Source organism: Oryza sativa, chromosome 1 (assembly GCF_034140825.1).
Source record: "Oryza sativa Japonica Group chromosome 1, ASM3414082v1".
Taxonomy (NCBI): domain Eukaryota; kingdom Viridiplantae; phylum Streptophyta; class Magnoliopsida; order Poales; family Poaceae; genus Oryza; species Oryza sativa.
In genome coordinates, this window is record NC_089035.1 from 11,278,862 (window position 1) to 11,305,592 (window position 26,731).

At 39.4% G+C, this 26,731-nt stretch overlaps 2 protein-coding genes across 3 annotated transcripts; one reads left to right on the forward strand and one right to left on the reverse strand.

Moving 5' to 3' along the window:
• Positions 1-1,469: 1,469 nt before the first annotated feature.
• Positions 1,470-14,015, reverse strand: LOC4323905 (cation-chloride cotransporter 2-like). Of its 2 annotated transcripts, NM_001428032.1 has the most exons (13): positions 13,836-14,015; positions 12,025-12,171; positions 11,816-11,894; positions 8,126-8,217; positions 7,508-7,622; positions 7,176-7,276; positions 6,573-6,634; positions 5,455-5,703; positions 5,253-5,367; positions 4,937-5,131; positions 3,719-4,119; positions 3,140-3,301; positions 1,962-3,055 (listed from the first exon to the last, which is right to left on the reverse strand). In NM_001428032.1, the coding sequence occupies exons 1-13, from the start codon at positions 14,006-14,008 to the stop codon at positions 1,962-1,964; spliced, it is 2,985 nt and encodes a 994-aa protein (NP_001414961.1). In that variant the 5' UTR covers positions 14,009-14,015. The 2 variants fall into 2 exon arrangements, with proteins under 2 accessions (XP_015632069.1, NP_001414961.1); XM_015776583.3 differs by lacking the exon at positions 8,126-8,217 and having other exon boundaries at positions 1,470-3,055.
• Positions 14,016-20,159: 6,144 nt separating this feature from the next.
• Positions 20,160-25,614, forward strand: LOC4323906 (probable hexosyltransferase MUCI70). Its single transcript, XM_015769895.3, has 9 exons — positions 20,160-21,035; positions 22,591-22,887; positions 22,968-23,181; positions 23,305-23,414; positions 23,488-23,687; positions 24,302-24,405; positions 24,610-24,797; positions 24,871-25,070; positions 25,205-25,614. Exons 1-9 carry the CDS (start codon positions 20,762-20,764, stop codon positions 25,433-25,435), a joined length of 1,818 nt encoding a protein of 605 aa, XP_015625381.1. The 5' UTR covers positions 20,160-20,761; the 3' UTR covers positions 25,436-25,614.
• The last annotated feature ends 1,117 nt before the right edge of the window (positions 25,615-26,731 follow it).

Here is a 26,731-nt window from a genome sequence, read left to right on the forward strand (position 1 = left end):
ATTAACCATAAGTGCTACAGTAACCCACATGTGTTAATGACGGCTTAATTAGGCTCGAAAGATTCGTCTCGTAGTTTCCAGGCGAGCTATGAAATTAGTTTTTTCATTCGTGTCCGAAAACCCCTTCCGACATCCGGTCAAACATCCGATGTAACACCCAAAAATTTTCATTTCACCAACTAATAAGGCCCTAAGCATAAGCGAAAAGTGAGTTTGGACTGAGCAAAGTGTTCCCAATGTGAGTTTTTGGTAAACAAAATGGACCAGTTTCAAGCAACTTTAAAAACATTTAAGGAAACGAAGCTGATGCACCAATTCCAGGATCGCATCGAGCCATACATAATAATAGCAACTCCGTGGCTCTGTGCAGTAATTCAAAAGCAATAGCAGTTTATTTGATCCCTCAACCCCACTTTTTACATATACTCCCTCAGATTCAGGTTATACGACGTTTTAACTTTGGTTAAAGTCAAATTACTCCAAGTTTGGCTATCTCTGTAGAAAAAAGTAGTAATATTTACAACACCAGCATAGTTTCATTAAATCTATAATTGAATAAATTTTATAATATATTTGTCTTGGGTTAAAAATAATACTATTTTTTTCTATAAAATTAATCAAACTTAGAGTAGTTTAACTTTGACCAAGGTCAAAACGTCTTATAACTTAAAACGGAGGGAGTACTAAATAAAAGTTAGTATGATCATTGTATTTCTTCCGCCTATAAGAAAAATAAAGAAAATAATGAATTTGACTATACTTTACAGAAAGGTAGAACCTCAGAAATAAGATAAATTGAATTGCTATTTAAAAAAATCGATAGCTAACTCTATGCCTATGACGGTCTCCTAATGTGGGTTTTCTAGTCGATCGGACCCATCGTTCCTTATGGGGGCAATAAGCGAAATAACATATTTGTAAGCGAAAAATAATTGGTGAATAAAACTACATGTTCTTAGCAATTTACTTAAGTAAAGGCTGAAAAATAAACATCGATGAAAAAACCCCAAAATTAACTCCAAATTTAAGGTCAAAAATTCAAATTTTGGCTGATAAGCATAAGCGTAAGCAAAAAGATGAGGCCCCGATGATTACGATAGTTTGGACTGAGCAAAGTGTTCCCAATGTGAGTTTTTGGTAAACAAAATGGACCAGTTTCAAGCAACTTTAAAAACATTTAAGGAAATGAAGCTGATGCACCAATTCCAGGATCGCATCGAGCCATACATAGGGCTTGTTTGGCACAACTCCAGTTCCAGCTCCACCTGGAGCTCAGCCAAACAGTTTCAGCTCCACCAAAACTAAGAGTAGAGTTAGGTGCAGCTCTCTCACAAAATAAACTAAAGTTGTGGAGCTGGGTTTAGGCAGCTCGACAACTCCACTCCAGACCCAACTCCTGGAGCTAAATTTAGAAGTTGGAGTTGTACCAAACAGGCTCGTAATACAGTAATAGCAACTCCGTAGCTCTGTGCAGTAATTCAAAAGCAATATCAGTTTATTTGATCCCTCAACCCCTACTTTTTACATATACTAAATAAAAGTTAGTATGATCAATGTATTTCTTCCGCCTATAAGAAAAAGAAAGAAAAGAATGAATTTGACTATACTTTACAGAAGGTAGAACCTCAGAAATAAGATAATTTGAATTGCTATAAAAAATCGATAGCTAACTGTGAAAAAAGATCAAGAAAGACAAAAGAATCGGTGCATGCAAAAATGTGCATAGGCATGTAAACTTCTGTCCGAGACTTCAGTTCCTTAAAAAATGAAGCTACTGTTATGTACTACCATGTATGTTGAATCAGCCTGCAACTCTGAAGTAACCTTCATATCGATGACCTCTGACTTCAGCAATGGAACCAATGAGTGGAACCAAGCATAATCTTCTCAGCCAAAACGACAGAAAGGTACAACCAAAAGAAGCCGGCCGCTAGCTAGAATCTTCCAAGAGTATCTAATCATCATGTGAAAAGCGTGACGACATCTCTTCTGTATCCCCTAACTATCAGGATCCTCGGGATGTTCTCTACAAGCAGATCCATGTACTCCATGTAGCAGTATGCCAGGTGGTTCAGTGGTGGCGGTGGAAGGCTCACGAGCACCACGACTGCCATCCTGGAGTGCCTAAGGATAGTAGCGTTCAGCTTCAGCATCGTGTAGAGGAACTTTTCAACCTTCTGTTCATCAACCACGACCTGCTTGCCACCCTCCATCAGGGGCCGGCGTTCGCGTTCCGCGGCTTCCTTCAGCTGAGAAATGTATGTTCTGATTCTGCTCTGCGCGCTTCTGTACACCTCAGGGTCATCCTTCTTCGAGCCACCGCTGCGATCTGGGTCTGCTTCCCATGACTTCACAGTCACAACGATCACATCAGCTTGCATCCTAAGATCGTACAAGAACTTTTTGACGTCTGCCTTTAGCTCCTCGGCCTCGGTATCTTCTTCAGCTATGCAGAAGACCTGAATCTTGCAGCTCTCGAAGCTTTCTTTGGTGAGTAGGAGCTGAGACAGAAGGAGCATCAATCCTCCATCCCTCACAATCCAGTATAGGTCGATTGTCCCGTACTGTCGTTGGTACTCATTAGGCCATTCATCTAGTCCTTTCACAATGACGACAGCCTTGTTAGCAGTAATGCAATCGTTTATGATGCTGACAAATGTTGATGGTATCTGTGTCAGATTCTCACGACGCCAGATTTCTGGGTACCGCATCACAACAATGTTTGGTTTCAAATTCCCTAGGCCCATTGTCTGAACAATGCTGCGAAAACCGATAGATGTTGAGGGTGCTACGATAATCTCTGCAACGCCCTCACAGCGCCTATAGTCAATATAAGCGCTCAGTTGGCGGCATGCTGTCTTTGCATCCTCAGCAGATTCATGATAGTCGCCATCAATAATTGAGACAAATATTGACATACCACGGCCCTTTTTCTTCATGCAGTTGGCAAAATCCGCGAGTTTTGGATGGCACGGGACATCTTCTGGAAGTTTACCCCAAGGCCGACAAAATATGAGAGGAATAGGGTACCAATTCTTAGGATGAACTTGATTTGCTGCAAGAAAACAATCAGAGAAATATGTCACATTGTGCTTAAATTTCTGCAAGGCTTGTTTAATTTCCATGCAAAAAATTGTACCTCCCATTGATCGAAGACTTCTTAGAGCCAGTTGAAAGTATGCACTCTTAAATCCGTCCCCCCAGTCCCCTGCCTTTCCTTTTAAGCTGACATAGTAGTATATGAGGCTTGCAAGGGCAAGGGAGACCACAGTAAAAGTCCAAGAGATCATAAACATGATAACTGGAAATTAAGAGGGAAAATCATCTATCAATATACTGCACACTAAGGATGCTGATTCTATAAAATCATATTAATAAAAAAGAACTAGGTGGACTAGAGATGCAGTGCAACAAATTTTCACTGATACTAGAATCTTGGCCTGACAGCCCCAACTCAAACATGCTATCCTAGAATCTTGGCCCAGAAAAAAAACATTAAATGATTTCATAAGCAAAAAAATCATAAGTATTTGATAGGCATTCTTTAGCTACTTGGCATTTTGTGATCATAATTTCCCTGTAAATGTTTATTCGATTAATTAAAGAAAAAATAACGATAACATATATATGTACTTCTAGACAATTTTGCAGGTTTATAGTTATTGTTACCTAATAGTACCAAGTTATCAAATGTAAATTTAAGGATGGGAAAACATACCAATACAAAGCAATGCACCGATGAGAGAAAGGCTCCAGTGGTGCAACTTCCATCGGGGGCGCCAACTAGGAGCATCAAGGAGGTCAAGCAGAAAGCATGACAAGTTCACACCAGCATAACACAGAAGGAAAAACATGGTGATAGTGGGTGTAATTACATCCAAGTTCCCAATGATGACACAGCTAATACAGATGAAGCTTGTAAACAGAGTTGCCACATGAGGTTCAGACCCTTCATAAGCCTTAAAATAATTAAGTACAGGAAGAATGTCATCATTCGCTATTGCTGCAAGTAACCTTGGAGCCCCTGTCAGACTCTGTAGCGCTGCACCTAAAGTGGATAGAATTATACCAGCATAAACTACTGCTGGAGAGGGCCAAGCAACTGCAGCACATAGAAGCCTGCAAACAAGAAAATGTAGTTCTTTTATCAACTAATATAAACTCAGGCTTTTAGATATTTTGGATTTGTGTCACTCACGCATAAAAACATGAGCATTACTGCCTACTTGTCACTCACGCATAAAAACATGAGCATTACTGCCTACTTGTTTGAAAGTCAATGTAAAAGGCATGTACATCTTCCATACAAATTAAGATGCAAAAGAAAATAAAATATTAATGATGGGCCTATGGACATTTCTAATACAAGACAAATATGGCAGCAAGAAAAACTATGTGCTTCATTCTAATAATAACTAGTAAAAGTTTGTTGGTTGTGGTATTCTGACAAGCTTGGATGGAGGCACTGCCGTGATGACGGATAGGAAATGAACAACATTTACCCAAAAAAATATGGAATGCTGACCTCTAAACATAAAGCGTTTCCTGGATATTATGGATTAAAAATTTTAGCTTCTCTCCAGGCAAAACGTAGTAGGTTCGAGGAGAATAGCAGAAACCACAGGTACTAATGCTCCATGATATCAAAAAATTAGAAATTAAATGCATTATTCTACAAGTCTAAATTAAGAAAAACTCCAAGATAAACAATTGCATGCATACAATCACATTGGATCAAAGGCAAGTACATTTACTTGTATGCAAATAGTGCAATATTTTACCAAAAGATCCTAGACACAAACATGTCTACATAAATTGATCCATGGAAGATCTGAACTCCATTACCATGACAACATAAAGTCAACAACTAGTTTTTTCAGAACTCGGTACTGATTAAGCAATAAGTTTGATGATGTGCTGCCAAAGAAAATCAAACCTGTCAGTCAGAAGCCCCTCTCTTGTAGACAATGCTCCGAACAGAAACACAGATAGTAGATACATCATAGTAGTTGAAATGGTAGCATGTAATGTTCCAATTGGTATTGAACGTTGTGTGTCTTTCAGTGAAGCAGACCGATTTGAACCAGCCATGATTCCTGTAACTGCTGGGAAGTAGAGACCTAACAAAGCACTGAAAGAACAAAACAAAGAATGTTAGCAAGTGCATACTGAATCTACAAAATCGATAAATGAAAATTGCAAGTAATTAGAGGATCTTAAAAACAAGTATCAACAACAAAAGGAGGACAGACTTAAAATCCCAATATATAGACCCATTTGGATCAGGAACTCCAGCATTGTTTGTTCGTTGGTAGTCTGAACTCCAGTTGTCTTTCAATGTAGTTATACTCAAACCAGTTATCCACTCTAGGTAGGAAAAACATCATCAGAAATACAACACAAGAAAAACAAAAGAGAAAACTATGAAAGAATTATTGGCAAGTGGATATTTACTTGAAGCATTTGGCCTTGGTGCAATAAAGACACCGATGTAAATGCACAGGATTGAGAAGAGCACTGGTATTAAGAAAGCAGGTGCAACTTTGTTGATAATTTTGACGCCACCAAATACAATAAAACAAAGCAATATGGTCACGATGATGCCGTAGACCTGGAGGTCATGCAAGTTGGGTGTTGAGATAGTTGTTGCATTGCCTGCTGCGGTACCGTTTACGAACGTATTGGTGACCACTGTTACACTCTCTGCTTTTTAAAATCGCTACAAGTTAATTCAAATAAAATGAAATGAACATTAAATTTCAGTAAACGGAAATCATATATATGCATCACAAAAGAGAGAAATATATTTTAACTTAACACTCCAAAGGAAGAAGTTGCCTATGTACCACAATAATATCTATATTATTCAGTCTGTACTGCTAGAAGAAACTATCTCCCAATTAGCCTTTAGGCAAGCTTGTATTTCATTCTAAATTTTGCAAAAAAGAAAAAATCATCCATGGCATGAAAAAAAATCTAATTTACACACATTTTTTTTCTCGAGCACAATTTCCGCACAGTTGTACCATGAAATTTCTAGAAATAAGCCAGATTATGCAACTTAGTCCATTTTATTGTAATTAAGTTAATAAAAAAGGATAGAGTAATCATATAATCCAATGTAAATTTTCTCTTCACTGGTAAAGACCTGATTAACTAGATAAACAACATAAATTTCAAGTGAAAACTAAACTAAGTGTAAAATCCATGGAAAGCAAGTGTGTAAGCTCTAAAAAAATATTAAAGTTTTATAATATAGGAGAGGGTATTCTACAGACATGAAAAATTTCAAGATATTGAATACATTTAGAATATATCATCAGCCAATCAATCTGTGCAAGTGCAATTCAAATTTGGTATACATTGAAAACATATACTCATGGTTTCCATGTGCTTGGAAACATAAATTCTGGCTACATGTTTTTTGTTCCTTGAATGGCTTGCAGCAATCAACATAAAATATCTGGATCTACTGTGTTTCCTAAAGACCTAAACAATGTGCAAATTTATTGATCTATTATTTTGGTGTTCAGAAACAAACTAGCAGCAAGTGCAGTTCTCAAACAAAGTACCTTGAAAAAATTCAGCAGAAGGAACAGCATCCAAAAAGGTTTCGACAGCTCCCAGCACATACCTAAAAATAGTGGTTTATAACAACATAATAGGTCAAAATGCATCCCGTGGAGAGTGAATGAGAAATAGTGAAGCGTGTGTAAATGCTCGTCACACACAACAAAAAGTAAGGATGCAGTGAAAATTGTATAGTGTAAAATCTCATTAAGCACAGTTGCATATGAAACAAGAGCCACTTCCCACATTCCATAATATTGTATGTTTATTTCCCTCTTTTCATCCTTAATTGGGCTTGTATCACCAATGCAGTTCTCTAAAGAACAATATCAACATACAAGTTTCACACCAAACTGCAATATTGCCTAATATCAAAAGGTGGTACGACACTAATAATCCACCACTTCTACCATACCACAAAATATGTTTCACTAAACACCATATAATTAAATAGCAAGAAATAGAATTCCTGTACCATATTCCAAACAGTGTCACCATACTAGATTACAATACCAAGATAACTTTGACCAAAAGGAAACATGAAAAAAAAATGACTCTTCGGAAGTTCACCATCAGACTGTTGGCACATTGTAATGGAGACTTACATAGCTCCGGCAACTGCATTCCCAAGGAAGAAACACAATCCAATACTAACTCCAACTTCCGGACCAAGTGCCCTGCCAATGAGATAGTAAGGGCCACCACCCTGAGGGTCAAAAAGAAAGATGAGTCAGTCCATTTGTAGTTGAGCAAGGTGGAAAGGTTAATTTATATGGTGGTTCTTGGTGGATATGCTATACATCATCTCATCTTGTCCAATTATCGAAAATAAATATTATGGTGATGAATATTGGGCACTTGGCCTCACACTGCTTTTCTTGTTTCACAAAGAAATGGCAATCTCTTTCCCATGGTATTGCCAAATATTATAACATACCTTCATCGCCCCATTCGTCGCAATTGCACTTAATGATATCGTAGTTAAAAATGTGCATGAACCACAAAATGCGACTAAAACAAGTGACTGCCATACGCCTCCCATACCAACGATCCTACAGAAACCAGAAAAGAAACAATTGAATGTTGATAATTTGAACAGATTGCCAAATTATGCATAAGGGTGCAATTTGAATAGAGATACAAATTTTAGAATGTGAAATATCCAATAAATAAATAAATTCCAAACAATAATTTAACATATATCAAGGTCCTCAAATGGAAGAATTGACACCAATTCCCACAGTGGAGAACTGGATATCAATATTTGCAGTTTTACATTACTATGTCTAGACTTGATTATATAGTAGTAAATAAATAGAGTGTAAATGCAATATGAACTCATGAAGGCTTCACCAAGAAGTCACTTGCATTACGAGGTCCTTGCTTGCATGGAAACACTAATATTACTACTAACATAATCATATTTCCGTGTCAGAAATCAACCAGTAATGCAGAAGGCATAAGTGGAACTTATACTAAACGAAGGCACGCCGAGCACGGGAGGAAACACCTTGTGTCTTATGCACATGTAGAAAGAACAGACGCAAAGATTTACCAAGTAAAGCGAATATAATAGATTATTCCCAAGATGTTCTGCAGGCATGGCACGAATACACCCATCATGGTATCAAGTTTAGTTTCAGTTTCCTGCACACCAGAGAAAAAAAAAATGTAACAAAAATATATTTCAAGGAACTGTCTATAGCTCCTTTGGTGTTGGTGGGTGTAAACTCCCACTAAATACCGAGGTGGGTGTGACGTCATGGGCGGTATCGCGCGTTGAAAGTGCGAGAACGCACGGTCTCGCGCAGCGAAGGCACGAGAGCGCGCGGTTTCGCGCAATGGAAGAGCGAGACCGTTCGGTCTCGCGGAATCAAACAGCGAAACTGTCCAGCGGCTCCATTTAATTAGTGCTTAATTACTTAATTAGCAATTAACTAATAATAATTAGCAACTAATTATCCTAATTAGGGATTAATTAATAATTAATTAATCGCTAATCAAGATAATTAGTCGCTAATTGAATCAGCATGGCACCGGTCTCGCTCAGTGCTTGTGCGAGATCGTTCTGTCTCGCTGTACCATTCCGCGAGACCGCGCGGTCTCGCGCCGTTGTCCCGCGAGACCGTGCGGTCTCGCGCCTTCGCCGCGTGATACTGTCCATGACGTCATTCCCACGTCATTCTCGCGCAACGGTTGTGCGAGATCGGCAGTATATTTACGCAAAAATTTTTACATCCCGAATATTTATAAGAAAAAATTGAATAAACAGTGTATTTTCAAATTTAATTCCATTCTCCCCTCTCTACGCCCGCGCCGCCACCTCTCCTCCCACGCACCTCGTCCTTCTCAACCCATGCCACTGCACCTCTCTCCCCAACCCCACTGCCGACGCTTCCAATCTCCACCGCCTCCTAGTCCCAGTCCCGGTGGCTGGGGAGAAGTAGTAGGAGACCACCGGCTCCTCTCCTCCCACATTCAGCCACTGGCCCCTATCACTCAAATCTGGAATAAGGTTGGGGAGAAGTGGAATCGATGACAACTGGAGAGGAAGGAGGGGAAGCGACAGATGCAAAGGGTGCTGCACTCTCCTGCAATGGTGGAAGCGGACTAAGTGCCGGAGTAATGGCAAAGGGAGTGGCCGGCGACGGATTCCTCCTCAAGCACGCAGCGGCGGCGGCGGGAAAGCTCCATCCTCTTCAAGCATCGAGAAAGATATGCCGCTACCATGCACATGCCAGGAGGCCACGGGGTGGCCATCTACAGACTCCAGAGTCAACAAGAGAAGGAAGGACGCCACGGACACGGAGCTGAAGCTGATAATGGAATTCTTAACATTAGCCTCTCCTTTTGGGCAGCGATGGATAAACCAACCATGTCGGCGGAGCTCACCTTTCTCCTTGCTGTAGAAACAACCCAACCATGTCTCCATCTCAGGTAAGCTTCAGCTAGCTAGCTTTTTTTAGTTGCCTCCATTCCTTAAATTCTTGATTCTCTCACTCAAATAGTCTAAGATGGTATATTGAATGTGCTTATTTATAGAATGGATATAACTTATTCCATCATCTAAAAAAAAGAATGGATATAACTAATCATTTGTTTAATTGTGCAGTTATACCAATGAATGGATAGGGAAAAACTATAATGGGGACATCAAAGGAAAAAAAAACAGTAATTTGTCATGATGTTAACTTATATTTCATATATGACATGAATATATAGGATTTTCCTTATCATGCAAGAGATTTTGATCCACTCACAGAAAAGGTTTAAAATGCCTCTTGCATCTCTATATGCGACTTTGGTCCTATCATTTAATTAAATTAATGTCGAATTTTAGTGATTGGTACTAATGGGCTATACCTTAAGTTTCTACTACAACTACCTAGGTGGTGTGGTAGTGAATTATTGCTTTCTGGTTACTGCTATAAATACAAGATACATCTTTTTTTCTTTTGGTTTCAAAATTCTTGTGCGTGAAGTTTATATTACTAAACTTTGTTTTCAGAAAAGAAAAAAGAAAGTGAGTTCAAATAGATCATCTTCTTATAAATCTTTAATTTAGCACATAACAATGCATAATTACAATCACAAAACAATGTATAGTCATTTTGTTTATAGTTCTCAATAACTACAAATTATCATATCATCATCTATGGCAATAATTGACTGCTTGCTTTATAAGAGTGACGATTAGATTTGATTACATTGCATCATGTGCTCACCTTATCTTCTATTGTAGGCGATGGGCACATTGACACATCTAATATCTTTTCGTCCGTGCACGCGCGTGTGATGTGTAGATAATGACACATATATTATTTGAGTTGTCAGTAAGTACTATAGTCACATTCGGTGGTCACTAAAACCTGTTCTAAATATCGTTGCCCAGCATCTCTTTTATGTTTACTCGATGATTATGACATTTTGAGCTGATAAAATAGAAGATATCATGGAGAATTCCATAAGAAATATTGCTAAGTACAGTTTTTTGAATAGTTCAGTACAATGCTTAGTACATAATACTTATTTGGATGGCACACTAGGATTTGATTTTATACTGGTTATTTTGTTGAGGAACTTTTGAGATTAACCCAAATATCAGACTCAGAGCACTTGCCAATTCTAATCACCTGACACTACGTATTTCTTCTTGATTAAACTGATATGTCCTCTATTTTTGTTCCCTTCTTACACGTGCAGAGAACTGCAGCAGCAAGAGTAAGAGCCGGTTATGCAGGCAAGCTATAAAAAGCAAGGGAGTTTGCAGGAAGACAAGAAAAAAAATGTCAGATGAGAGGACAAGGTTTGAGAGAGGAACATTATTTTTTCTTGATCTCTCTTGCTATGAGTATTTGATACTAATTCATAGCCTGAAGAATTACAATGAGCAAGCGGAAAATGAGGTCTGTTGTTTTATGATGTTGCTAGCCTTTTCAAAATGTGATCAAACGTATCACTGAGTTACATTATTTGTTATATGTGATTCAGTTCCATTTGGCTTAATTTTCAGCTACAATTTATGTTCGTTTTATCCAACAATCTACCAAATATTCTCTTTGCAGTGAATTGATGTATAAAAGTCCTCACTGAACTGATGGTGTTTACATAAATCTGGATGGAAGAAACAACCGTGTATCTAGGTTATTGTCATTAGCTACACATTATCTCTAAAGAAGAGTGTTCAGTGTGGATTCCGGACTGACAGTCGTTTCAACAAATACTCCCTCCATTCCAAAATACAAGGGTTTTTGGTTGGATGGGACACATCCTAATACTACGAATATGAATATGGACAGAAACAAAATTTCTTATATTTTGAAATAGTGGGAGTATATAACATGCTGTGGGAAGTTATAAATCCTTCTACTCAAAATTGCTACTACTATATTTAGCCATGACAACTTGATTTTAAGCAATTTTAAGAACAGATAATACTGCAAAACAATTTACTCAAATTTATGGCGTACGACCATTTCTCAATTTTATCTACTGATTGAAATGACCTATCGCTACCCCCATTAGCCTCCATTGTTTGTGAGCTTGAATATCAGAAATTGGAATTGAAAACTTGCTAGGAAATTTCCTTTACGTTATTATCATGTTTAATGGCCAATACAGAGAGTTTTTAAACAGGAATCAAAGTCATGCAATGCATGACTATGTGGCTAGTAAATAGGGAATGCATGAACAAAATGATGATTAAAATTAGAAACTGGACTTGTAAGGTCAGACGGAAAACAACCTTGGGGTGTCCAATGGCAATCCCTGCATTTTCTCCATCCCTAGTACTAGCAGATGCCTGAGCTTGTTCGCCTACCATTCTGTTCAGATTCATGTATGCCATGGTTGTTAACGGTTATTTATTAAAGCAGCATATGGTCAATATTTCATAAAATTGAATGCGGGTAAGAGCTTCAATTAGAAGCAGAGCCATAAAACAAGTCATCATACCTCTTAAGTCCCAAAATATTGACCAGAGAGTCAAAACCAAACAGCTCAAGTTTTGAATCGCCTTGAGATCCATTAGAGCTACGCCCATTAGAAGAAGCCATATGCATTCTTGCATCAGTGCGTAGGTTAGTTCCAGGCTTGATGTACCTAATATATAGATAATTGAATAAATCAGTTTTTGCACGGTTCACACCACTGGAGAAATCATTTATACAATCATAACCAGATAAGTAATGTAGGAAAGCAGTAACTATGACCATCACATTTCAATGGTGAAATAGAATAACTACTTTAAAAGAGGGCAAATTGATTACATAATTCATTTGTTTCTAGATACCAACCATTCTTCCCATATCAACAAATTAATATAGGATCACAGCGAAATAACTATATTAATAAGGCATTTTAATAGGCATCATAGGGATTTCATATATAATAAATTCCTCTATTTGTTCTTATATGTAATTTCATATGTTGAGTGTGTCCAAAAAAATCAATTTTATATGTTGAGATCAAAGCTTAGAAGTTTGACTACAAGCAGATCTAACAACTTACAGCTGTGTAATAGCTCAACTGATGAATTTAAAGAGTCATACCATGGATTTTTTTTCAATGTCAGGTAAAGTGTCTAAATTCTAAGAACTATCTTTAACCAAACAGACCATTTGCTCAAAAGAAAAAAACAAAGCAACCAATATAATGACCTGTCCAAACTACTGCAACATTAATCCAGAGCTCCACCAATTATTTTCATATACAAGCAAGCTTATAATACCTCAGATTTGACGAGTGTGACAATGTAGGTGCATTACTCCAACGGTCCAACCAATAGAACACACCTAAACGAATTCTAACAACCAGAACTCTAAGGCTCTTAGCTATAGGAATCATCCTAAAAGGTTGAAACACCTTAATTTAGTAGCAACGCATGACTCAGGACACTGGAAATGAATTTACTAACATTGTGGCCATGTCATGATGCTATGTCATTATAAACATCACGAGACGGATTTAAAAAACATTTTGGGACCTTGTGTTCATAAAATCAGCAACAATGAATTCATTCATTCCCTTGACCAAAAAATGTATTCCTTCATTCAGAACTCCAGCTGAACAACAAGGATTTGGATGGATTACTCAATAGCTCAATTACCAGATCATTTGGTCCAATTTTGTACTATGATCAACAAGCCAATGCAGTGGACACATTTATCAGCAACGAAGGGCAACAATTCAGGCGGGCACAGACGCATAGATGGACCTTCCTATTTGGCTATTTGCTCCAGAAACTGTAACCCTGTGACCAAGCCACCATGGCATTATAAAACCCACTAGACCAGGTATATCTGTTCTTGGGCCGAGTTTAGATCCAAATTTTTTCTTCAAACTTCCAACTTTTCCATCACATCAAAACTTTCCTACACACACAAACTTCTAACTTTTCCGTCACATCGTTCCAATTTCAACCAAACTTCCAATTTCGACATGAACTAAACACACCCTTGATTGGATTGCAGCATCAAAGACAACCAAAATAACATTCTTCAGGCAAAAAAAAAAAAGTTGATGCTATAGAATACTCGAAAGTAGAGGATACCTATACTACACTTGCAACTTGCACCTATGGAACAATAATTTCTAGTTGAAACTGTAGTGTACTCATGGAGAACCAATTGCAGCGTACGGCCTAATATTAGTAATATTGCAACATCAAGCAAATCAATCCACATCATTAAATCAACAAATGCCGAATTCCCCACAAACCACCTCACAACACGTAACGTCCGTGAAATGCGCACCAAGAAGCTCACCTGGGCCCTGCGGAGGCGGAGGCATCGGCGGAAGATCCGAACTCCATGGGCGCCATCTGGACGACGGCGCGGTCGTGCGACTCCACCGTGCGGTACCGCTGCTGCGGCGCCGGCCTCATCGCCGGGGCCTCCTCGTCATGGCGGCCGGCCCCGCCGAATCCCCCTCTCTCCATATCTCCCCCCCCCCCCCCACCCCAACCCAAGAGGTCGACGAACTGCACTGCACGGCACAGGGCGATCAATGATGTGAAAACCCAAGGGTTGGGTCAGTTAGCTAAGGAGCGGCCATGGCTCTACGAGGTCGGCATTGGCCGAGGCTCGCCGCCGGCGCGCTAGCTGCTTCGGGGGGGCGGGGGTCGCCGGCGTCGAGCGGTGGCGTGCGGCGGCGCGGATGAGATGAGAGGTGGCGGGGCGGGGAAGGAGGAGCGGCGAGAAAAGGACGGAGAGGTGGGAAAGGAGCGATGATCAAGTGTTTTATGTTTTTTTCGCCGTGGGACCAGATCCGGGATCCTGGGAGGGTCGGTAGAGGCAACTTTAAGCTCATATTCGACAAATCAACTTCATCAGCTAATAGTTGAGAAATGTGAATTTGACATACAGCGTCTGTTTATTTTGATGCCAAAAAAAAACTTACCAAATTGCCTTGCTAAAATTTTGACAGGATTTCTTATATAGTTATCTAAATTTGGTAGCAAACTAAATGTAACCACTTTTTTTTGACAACTTTACCAAAATTTGGTAAGGTTAAAAATGGCATTAAAGTGAACAGGCCCATAGTTAAGGGAGTCCAAATAAATTTTTGAGTTAATTGCATATTGGACTGGCTTTCTTTACCATGGTCGCAGCTTGGACTAGGAACAAGCTATTATTTTCACTTTGGGCTAGTAATTTTTACAAAATGTTACACTTAGGACCTAGTGTTCTTCTTCCAGCTCTGCTTCCTCACTCTCTCTACCTTCAGTTTGAGATTCACATACCTGGCTAGTTGGTTTTAGTAGAGGTAGAGCTTAAGCTCCACCAGTACAGTCATGCTCGAGCTCTACTCAGCCAGTCAGTCTTCGCTGCCCCTGCCGCATTCATTCGTGCTCAAGATTTAATGTGCAGCCTTGATTAAGTGCCCTAGCTCCAATTAAGCTAGTGCTGCCATGGACGAACTTGGGCTAGAATGGGACCTATTGACTAGTTGGTGGAGCATAAGTGTGGAGTGATAACATATGGTGTTAGAATTTCCCACCGTGCCACCGTGATTCATTGGCTATGTGCTTGAGCTCAAGCTGGAGCTCTGCCGTGTGCCGTGTTGAGTTTAAGATGGAGACTACCACACACTCAAGCTCAGACGCTGACGTAGGTCAAGCACGTAGATGGAACCTGAGGAAGTGTGGTGAGCTCGAACCAAAACAGGGAAGAGAAGAGAAGAGGGGGAGATCTAGAGGAAGAACAAGACTAGGAAGAACAAGATTTCTGGTTCAAACTGAAAAGAATGTCCTACCTCTAGTTCAACATGCAACAATGGTCAATAAAAATGGCTCAGGATGCAATTTTCTCTAAATTTTTTATTCCTTGATCCATTGCTCCACATCTCATTTGCAAAAGCCCAATCTTATCGATCTTTCCTCTATTTTAGAAAACTGATGAACACCTTCATCTTTTCGCTTATGCTTATCAATTAAAATTTGAATTTTTAACTTTAAATTTACAGCTGATTTTAAGATTTTTTTTTATCGGAGTTTATTTTTTAACTTTTGCTTTTACATTACTAAGAATACGTATATAAATATTTTATTCACAAGTTAGTTTTCGTTAGAAAATATACCTTTGGCATATTTCGTAGATAAGCCAAACGATGAGGCTCGAAGTGTTCCATACTTTTAATGAGCTTTGTTATTAAATACGCGTACGCACTTTAAAAGAAGTAGTACAGTACTACTACTGGTACGTACATCTCAAAAATATACTCGTACGCGCAAGTGCAAACACCGTACACCGACTGTTCGTCAAAGTGCACCAGTTTGTTGGCACGTACTACAGTTTAGAAAGACCACCAATTAATTTTCTCTCTCAAAGATAGAATAGAAAGATCACCTTTTTGGAGAAGAAAGCTCACCTGCTGGCTGCCGCTTTGCCTTCCAAATTCCAAGATTTAAACATACTATACTTGTGGAGTCAAATGAATAGACCAAACATCTTTTTCGTTTTTACTACCTCCATTCCAAAATATTTATCGCTTTGAGTTTTTTAAAAAAAAATTGATTTTTCATCTTATTCAAAAAATTATGAAATTATTTTTTTTATTTGCTTTATTATTAAAACTACTTTAAGTATAACTTCTCTGTTTTTATATTTGCACTAATTTTTCAAATGATCAAACATACTTTTGAACAAAAAGTGAAAATTAATTATACAAATTCCGAAGGCATTAGTACAAGACAATCACACTAGGACAACGATCACAATAATAACTCGAACAAAAAGCCACTCCATTTGTCACAAGGAGACAAATAATACTGTTAGTATTAGTACTATTGAAGCGAGGCCACACAGGAAGAAAGAGAGACACCGAAATACGCCATTTAAACATGTGACTACTGTCCTGTTTGAGATAGATTGTTGAGTATATATATGTTGTCGCAGATTATCAATTGAAATGTAAGAATAAATTAAATATTTTAAAATCAATTTAACGAATATCTAAAACAAGTGGATCTAAGAAACACAATAGAAATTTTTTTTCAAGAGTAGAGTAAAAAAATTGTTTCAATAATCCAATAAATAAAAGCTGAAAATGTACTTGTTGGACTCAAAATGCAAAATATCAAATATTTTGGAGTAAATTGCGTTGACAGTACAAGAACTTGGCAGGTGGGTGTGATTAGGTGCAAAAACTTGAAAACAGAGCGTAGTGGTATAATAACTTGGCTAGGTGGGTGCGCTCATGGTGCAAAAATTGCCACGTAAACTTAAAATTGCCACGTTACTATTCCACCTTAGCAGAATTGCTGCATCGGCTAAGTCCTATCTCATTTTATAGAAACCCCCCTAATATGATTTCTTGACATACACATATCTCCTTTCATCTTTCTTTACATGATCCTGATTGAGAGATGGTTGTGCTGGTGGTGACGCGGCGCTGATCGAGAGATGGTTGTGCTGGTGGTGACGCGGCGGTGACGGCGGAGGCAGCTACTCCAAAGACATGTATTGCAAAACATCCAAACCCCTGCAGAGGCAGCTACTCCAAAGACATCAGCCAACACAGCCAACACAGAGAATTGGCACATCGTCAGTTCCAAAATAGCTCACCAGATTGAGGCATAGCTCCTGCGGCTGCTGGTTGCTTGTCGTGCGCGACAGGAGGTCTGGCGGGGATCCCCTGTACTCGTCGTGTCCGGCGGAGGCGGCGCCGCTGGCTGTGGACGAGGCGGGGAACAGGGACTTGACGTTGTTGTCGGAGACTCAATCTGCGCCCAGCGAATGTGGAAGGAAGGAGCCAGCAGCGAACGCGGCGCTGGTCATGGTGCCACCGGTGTTGCCGAACCCGTAGGACGTCGAGGTCGCCTGCTCGGTGGCCTCAGGCTGCTCCGTCGACGCCGCGGCCGGCGGTGGCGAGGCCTTGGCGCGGCGGGGCCTCTAGATCTTTCCAATCTTTCTACCAAACAATGGGAAAACATATACATCTGAAGAAGTAATTGGAAAATAAAAGTTACTAAGGAATTTTCTGTAAAATGAGATGGTCAATACTAATGTGGCACTTTCGCTGAGGTGGAACAATGGCGTGGCAACTTTTGCACCATGAGCGTACCCACCTAGCCAAATTATTGTACCACTACGCTCGGTTTTTAAGTTTTTGCACCTAATCGTACCCATCTGCCAAGTTCTAGTACCGTCAACGCAATTTACTCTATATTTTGCTTGGGTGGACAATCCGTTCCAATAGTCTTAGTTCAACAAGATGTGTATTATTCTCCCAAGCAAAATGTACTTATTAGACCCAAATTGCAATATATCATAGAACTGATGATTTCTGTGTAATAGCAATAGTGTACGTGCAACATACATTTCCGTAATATATCAGGGATATATATAATATAAAACTGTAAAAATACTTGGAAATCACATATAAATTCAACTCATTGCTTCTGAGACTTTACAATGCATTCTATCCATCCTAAAATATAGAAATATAGAACTAGATTAGATATGACCTAATACTACGAATTCGGATATGATAGTTTATAGTATCTAATTTAATTCTAGGTTTTTTTATTTTGGAACGAATGGAGCAGAAAACGATGGATTTTTCATGAGAAGTAAAAAAATTGTACTCCGTTGAACATTCTCCACTTGATTCTACTTGCTTTTTTTTTGGTTGTTGAGATGCTACTGCGACGTGACTAGCTGATCGGTGAACTTTTCTAGTTCGGGTTCATGGTGGGCGCGGTGTGTACTTCGGCGGACCCACAATGCCCAACCTACCGGCGCTCAAATGTTGTGATTGATGCTGTAATGATAGGTTAATCACGCCTGTCTGGCTGTCTCTAAAGGAAAAGTTAAGTACTAACTGTCAGCTTCGCACACACGATGAAAATAACAAAAATAATTTTTAGACTGTGTTTACTTTCTGAAATTGGAAGAAATTTGAGGAAAGTTGGTAGTTCGGAAAAAAAATTAGAAGTTTATGTATGTAGAAAAGTTTTAGATGTAATGTGATATGATGTGATGTGATGTGAAGTTGAGAGTTGAGGGAAGTGCCTTATTCACACATAAATAAATCTGGAAAAAAATGACAGTAAGTCATTTAATTAGTGCAATTTGTGTGCTGGAATTTCGTTATGATACGTAATATACGTTTGCTCTTTTTTTACGACATGGATGTTGTTTTTACGACATGAATACGACAGCAAATCAGTGATTGAATTCCCTGCAAAAAAATAAAAATAAATCAGTGATTGAATTAAGCGCCTCAGAAAGCAAGGTTTGAAAAACCGATAATAGCCGCTCGGTTTATCGGCTACCCCGAATCAATTTTGCATTGACGAACTGATCAATCTGAAAAAGAATAAACCGAAATTTATTTTTTTGCCAAAACAATCTAAATTTCGTCAGTTATCACTTATCAAACAGTACCTGCGATCGCTAGGGAGCAAGGTTCGGACAAGTGGAACATAAGAGAGAAGAAGAGCATTACAAGACTAGGGCGATTAATCAGTTTTATAGGATCGCTATACATCCATCCGACTCACAAATAATCGCACAGAATCAACCAATCACAAAGCTTGTTACAGTATTATTTATATGGGTCTAGTTAAATGCAAGTTTATACGCGTCGTATGCAGATTGAAGAGATAGGGTCGTACGTATAGTCAAGTTTTATTACGGTAGATTAGGAAGATATATAGATTTACATATATATGGTTGCCTCCCATATGAGAAGAACACATAATTATATACTATTACAAGTGGATTAGCTCAGTCATCACTCATTAATCAGAATTTTGGCAGACTGCATTAGGCAATTTCCAACCCAAAACAGATACTACTCTTTTAATGCAAACACCACTATCCATACTTAAATTTAATGCTATTTATCTCACATGATATCTTGGATGTTGTGTAGAAACAATGTCTCATGCAAGACATGGTTTCCTTCTCTTTCCTCATTTATTCACTCGTCACATCATTTTCCATCCTAGATGACAGTCTATTTAATGCTATGAACACCATCCTAGTCATTGGGTTGTGAATGGCCTTAGTGCTAATAATGCCCGAATTTTGATACTGCCATCTCCTCTAAGGGCAAGTTTTATACTACGGGTAGTTGTCACGTCTAATTTTATCCATGTAAGATAAGAGGTGATATATACAATACACCACATCTACATCACCCCTATCATTATAACCCAAATAATTTTATTTTATTTGTTTGTCCAATCCCCTCTTTCTTTCATCTCATTTTTCTTGGGGTTTGTGTGGAGATTGCCCCTTGCATAAGAGGTGGCTCACATTCTCTTTCCTCAATTATTACTTCCACCTTATCATCTAATTCTACATGATATTTTTAGAGACAACACATTAAGCATTATAGTAATTGCCCTAGTCCTTCTTCTTTCTTCACCTCTTCCCCTCGTGCACGGCCGTACTACTGGTAGTACTCCACACCGCAAACCAGCCAACCTCCTCCCCCCCTCCCCGTCGCACTCCACGCCGCGCTCTCCTCCCCCTTTCCATTTCCGGAGCTCATCAATCCCACCCACGGTTTCTGCAACCACCACCCCCCCCCCCCGGAAAATTTCAAAAATTTATCTCACACCAACGATCTCTCTCTCTCTCTCTCTCCCTCCCCGTCTCGTCCCCTCCAATCCCCAATCCCGCCGCGCCGCCGCCGCCGCCACCGCCACCGATCTCCATCACCGCGAGCGGCTGTGCCGGCGTCCTGCCGCATCCTCTCCGGTGAACGACCGTACGCGCATCCTCTCTCGCTCTGTGTGTGTACGTGGCTCTCGTCCGCTCGAATCGCACACCTCCTCGATCCACCCGCATTCGCCAAATTCGTGCCCCAGTTTTTGCTCCGAATCGGTAGATCTCGGTCTCGGGTCGGTGCTGCCTTTGCCCAATCGCGCGGTCCGAGATTTTGGGCCGTTTTTGGTTTGGGGGGGATCTCACCGGTGCTATTTCCTTCCGCGAATTCGCGCTGTTCCATTTCAAAAACCACAGGGGGCGACGAGATTTTTTCCCCCCGTACGGATTGCAGCTTCCACTGTTGGGGGTACTGGTGCTAGTCGCGGCATTGGATCGACCGGCCATTGGGGAGGGGGTTGGTGGTGGTGGGTTGGTGGTGAGGCCTGTGATCCGCGCTGCCCGCCACAGCCAGAGACTTGGGGGGTGGGGGCGATGAGAGCTGGCGCCGTGGCCTCGAAGGCGGCGGCGGCATGAGCGGCGTCGCGTCGCTGGGGCTCAGGTCGTCCGGGAGCTATGGATCCTTGCAGCAGTCCAACGGCCAGTCGCCGGCGCCGGCGCCGTCTCCGCCGCTCGCCGCGAGGAAGGCCGGGAAGATGTCCTTCGGAGGGGCGGGCGCTGGAGGCCGAGGCCTCCTCTTCGCCCGGATCTGCAAGCTCACCAGCCGCCGCCGGCGGATGCTCCTCCTCCTCCTCGTCGCCGCTGCCGTGCTCTTCTGCTTCCTCTTCTCATCACTCGTCAGTAAAGGTACAGCCTATCTTACTCCATGTTTTCTTATTAGCCTGTGTGACTATCAGACCAAATATTTTGTTATGCACTCAAATGATGTAATGCAACTTGCATCATCATACATGTACAAGCATCTGGCTTTTATGAATTTTAGTTATTTTACATGGTTATTATAGGATATTAGGAAGTGTTATTATGTGTAGTTGACAAGTACAAATGCTCTAGTGAAGTGAAATCGCGATCAACATCTTTAGTAATGGCAAAATAAAAAGGCAGGATGTACTATCTACTACTCCTACATTGGTGTTGGCTCTCATTGCCTTTTTTAAGTCAACATGATTTTTTATTGTGTAAGCATTTGATCCCCTTGACCTTGTTTACTTGCATTCTTCAATTTGCATCATAGCTGACTGTTGTGATGCATAAAAAATGGATTGCTATATTATAAACATTAAATAATAGTATTGAGTAGTGACCCAAGTTTTGAGTCCTTGGTTTTATATTTGGCTACAACAGGCACTTATCTAATTATGGAACTGTGGAACTGTGTTTCATATTTTATTGGGATGTATGGTGGTAGGTGTATTTACTGTGACTTAGATATTTATGAAAGTGCATACCTCGCAATGAGAGACATTAGTGTTGATAAATCTGTCAACATTTGATGCCTTTCTAGTACTGGCATTGTAGAATTGTGGTGTTGCTAGAATATTTTATTTGCTTGATCATTTGGTCAAATGCATGCTTATGTTAGCAACTAGTCTGCTACTTCTCTTACTATGCATCTTGTTTGATTTTTCCTGATTAATGTATTTGTGATTCTTAGCCCTTTAATTTTATCCTGCAGTCAATCTGCACATTTTTTTTCATGATTAAAATAATAATAAACTTTGTTTCAGTTTGCATCTAGCCATTTCAGTCAATATCTTAATTAGGGCATGTTGACGGACTACAATACTAGATCCCTCACATGTTGTTCATACATCATGGGTTGGGAATCTTTGACAAAGCTATAATAGTTAGTGTTCTGTCCATTCCCAAATTACTGTTTGATAACTTGACATGTGTGCCCTTTCAAATATGTTGAGTAGTGCCTCATTTTATATGTCAACAGCATTTAGCCTCTAGTTTTGATTCGCCTATTCCATCTATGTTACAAATATGTGAAATAAAAAATGGCCGCCTTTTCTGCAATAAGGTATAATTGCTAATTTCTCTCTAATACTAATTAAAACAAGGCAACTGTCTTCTATTCTAATGGCGTTACTCATGGCTTACAACAATTAACGTACATCCGTCGCATGAATCTATCCATGTTGATATTGGTGGTTCTACCGAATATCTAATGTGTAATCATGATATGTTTTTTTCTCATGCTGCATGGGTCAAACAGTGTAAGCTATTTTCTTTTTGTTGTACTAACAAGATTGAACTTATGTGCTATTCAAAAGCCTACTAAAGTAAGATGCCATCTTTAACATTAAGTATAGTTTTTCTGGCTAATTTTTGTGCTTTCACTTTCATATATTTCTTATAATACTGAACTATGAAATCTCATCGTGGCCTATGCTAGATGAAGATGCACCACCTGGTATTGAAACCATGCTTGGAATTTCTGATCAAGTCCGGAGCTTTGTGAATCCTGTTTGGACATCTTCGGGTAGACCAATAACCCAGGGAGATTCTTTGAATGGGAATGGTTTGAATACAGCATCACAGACAGAAAAACAGTCTGACTCTGACAGTAGTCATAAAAAACTTCAGGGTCTCTCATGGAGCTTCCCGCCATCTATTGTACTGGAGCACCACCCTTGTGAAAATTTCTCATTTTTTCCTCCACCTATTGACAGGAAACGCACTGGACCACGGCGTAAGTTTATCATTTTGACTAATTAAATTCAGAGTTACAGAAGTGCTTCAATCTAACTGTAATATTTTGTACATTTGTAGCATGTCCTGTTTGTTATGTGCCTGTTGAGCAGGCCCTGGCATTGATGCCAGGTGCACCATCAGCATCACCAGTCCTTCGAAGCTTAAATTATTTGTCTGGTGATAATTTGATTTCAAAAGAGTCAAACCACGGTTCTTTGTTTGGAGGTTATCCATCATTGGAAGAGCGAGACAAGTCTTATGACATAAAAGACTCAATGACGGTTCATTGTGGGTATGTTTACATAGCTCATCTGCTTTAGCTTCTGCACATCTATATGATAACTATCTACAGAAGTACAAATATTAATGCATTTTAATAGTTTACAATGTAACTGAACTTTACTGCATTTTTCAGATTTGCGAGAGGGAAGATACCCGGTGTCAATACTGGGTTCGATATAGATAGAGCTGATCTTTCTGAGATGTGGCAGTGCCAGGGGATAGTTGTTGCTTCTGCTATTTTTGGTAACTATATTATCTTTTCTTGTCAATTGTAATTGCATATTTCATTTCAACTTGCTTATTTGTGCTCTCTCAGGAAATTATGATATAATGCAACAACCAAAAAACATCAGTGTTTTTTCAAAGGATACAGTTTGCTTCTTCATGTTTCTGGATGAAGAAACAGAAGCAGCAATAAAGAACACTACAACAATTGATAATTCTAAAAGAATTGGGCTATGGCGGGTGGTTGTTGTCCGCAATCTTCCATATTCAGATGCAAGGCGCAATGGAAAGGTACGCAGATTTTAGAAGTTTTATTTTCTAGTTATATCTGTGAGGCACCACATTCTATCATGAAGAGGCACAACTGGGCAGGTTAACTTTCTTGTGGACCATGTAAATAGTAAGTTGTAGAGTAACTAAGATAATTCAATATGTAGTTGGTTTATAAAAACATTGATCTCTGTTTATAAAGATGGAGGCTGCTCCTCTGTTCAGAATAATAATAATCTTATACATCATACATGACTTCATGATACATTATACAGTAATAAAATGCACCTTTACGCTGGCAGTGTAATTACTAAAGTTGCACTCGCTGTTAAGCTATGCAGATGCTAATTGATCTTGAGGTCTGTGCAAGTCTTTTGAATCTTTATTGCATTCTGCAGATTATAATTGATAGACCGTAGGCTGTAGCTGATACTCTGAATATGAAGTTTTTATTCTCTTTTCTACAAACTGAAATAACGCCATAGACCCCCCTTGGCCTTATTACCATTTTCAGTGTTTACCTGATTTGAAAGCTATAGTTATGCTACTTGTAAAGGCAAATGATGCTATGCTTAATGTGAGTGGATTTGTTAATTTTTAATCATATATGACCTTGCGATCATCTCATCAAACAGGTTCCAAAATTACTACTTCATCGTCTATTTCCTAATGTGCGGTATTCAATTTGGATTGATGGGAAACTTAAACTAGTGAGGGATCCTTATCAGCTATTAGAGAGGTAAATATCATATTTTCTCATCAATGTATTGATTGCATCCTGCAAATAGTTCAGGGAATAGGTATCGTTGAAGTAAATTCAATAGTTGTGGCTGCTATGGATTCTCCATCTAATGTATAAAGACCTAAGTTGCATAAATTGTCAAAGTTTAATCTGAGCAATGGCATTTATTGTCTGTTCTCTAATAGCACTGTTATGTCACAGATTCTTGTGGAGAAAGAATGTTAGCTTCGCTATTTCCAGGCATTACAGACGCTTTGATGTCTTTGAGGAAGCAGAGGCCAACAAGGTTGGTGGAAAGTATGACAATGCTTCAATCGATTACCAAATAGAATTCTACAAGAGAGAGGGTTTAACCCATTATTCTTCAGCTAAGCTTCCTATCACGAGTGGTAAGTGCTTCTCCCTAGCTAATGAGTAGTAATCTTCCTTGCTTGCCTTATAACAGTATATTGTGTTCTCCAGACGTCCCTGAGGGCTGTGTAATTATACGGGAGCACATCCCTATCACCAACCTCTTCACGTGCCTTTGGTTTAATGAAGTTGATCGCTTCACCTCCAGAGATCAGCTGAGCTTTAGCACAGTGAGAGATAAAATAAGGAAACGAGTTAACTGGACTGCAGATATGTTCCTGGATTGCGAAAGGCGTGACTTCGTTGTCCAGGTACTTTTAATGGTTCTTTAGTCTGGAAATCCTTAAACATATAAGCGAGAAAAGGAAAACCAACACATGATCTTTTCTGGCATTTATTGTTGTTTTTTAGTCTTAACTTGCTTTACGCGCTTCTTACTTAACAGGCATATCACAGAGAACTATGGGAACAAATACTACGAAGTCCGCCTCCACCCCAGCCTCGTTTGGTGCGCCAGCAACCCAGAAAGATGCTTCCGGATAATACAGCAAAGGAACCTGGAAAAGCCTCCGGGTCCAAGAGGGTATCAGCGAAGCGGACACGGGATAAGAAATCAGGCTCGAAACGAGCTCATAGAAGTAAGGTCACTGGTGGGAAGGAATTCATCCAACTGTAAATCTCGTGGCAAATTTTGCTCCATACGATTGCGGTCAAATTCCGGCGTTGGGTTCATTATTTAACCTCAATTCATTCTCCCCCTCTCCAAAGGCTCGAAAATTTTGTCAGGAATTGTTGATAGAGGATCATTTTTTTGTGTTGTAAATAAACATTTTAGAATAAAGACGGATTCGACTAGCGGCTGCTTCAGTAAATTCAATATATGTTGAGTTCGTCTGGTGCAGAGTTTCAGACAATGCAGCGCAGCGGAAAGAAGACGGAAGGGGTGGGCCGTGGGCGTGGTTTGGCGCCATGGCGGTTATTCGTTGACCCGCCATTGCAGCCCGGCCCTGTTCAACTAAACTAAGAGCAAGTACAATAGCTGGCTATATAACCACGTATCAAAAAGAAAAGACAAAAGAGAGAAGAAAGTGGGTTACAAATTTATAGCCAGCAGCAACACGAACTACAAGACGTTATGTGTGTATGAGAGATAGAACCGGATATTAATGACATAGTATATTTTTATAGTTGATTATTATATGAATGGGCTATTAGATTAGCTATAGATGATTTGTAGCTAGTAGTTGACAATACTATTAAACTTGCTCTAAACAAATTCCATTTTAACTCCCGTGGGTTAAGGAATACAAACGATTGGCCTGCACCCATCCCTAAAACCTGAAGCCACGACAGAATATATTTAGTACCCTCTATCCTAAACTATATCCTAAACTATAAGGTAATATACAAATATAAAATTAGTATCACATAAAAGTATTTCAAAATATAAATCTAGTGATATAACATACATATTACTTAGCATATATATGATTAGTATGATTATTAGTTAAAATTAGACATGATTATTAGTTAAAAGTTAGTGAGTTTGATTTTTTTAAATGATGTCGTATAATTTGGGACGGAGGTTCTGTCTCACGTAGAGGGGAGATGGATTTGTGCGAATTCCTATTTCATGCATATGCACCAGCGGTGCATGTTTCGGCCATCCAGCCCACAAGGTTGGCAACTTAGAAGGAGAAAAGATTCGCAGTCTCATCGACTACTCAAATTTCCTAATAAGCCAAAATGACTTGTTAGGAAATAAAAATTAATTTACAGGTAAAGTTTTTATATATGTGTTCTTAGCGACTTAAACCTAACGCTAAGAAAGAAACTACATTGAGAATATCTTAAAATCAACTTCAAAGTTAAGTTTGAAAATTCAAATTTTGTCTTTGCCTTTGACTTATTTTGGCAACCAATGTGGCCTTCGGTCAATGAGACCACCGCCTTTTCTCTTATCTCCCCGTCT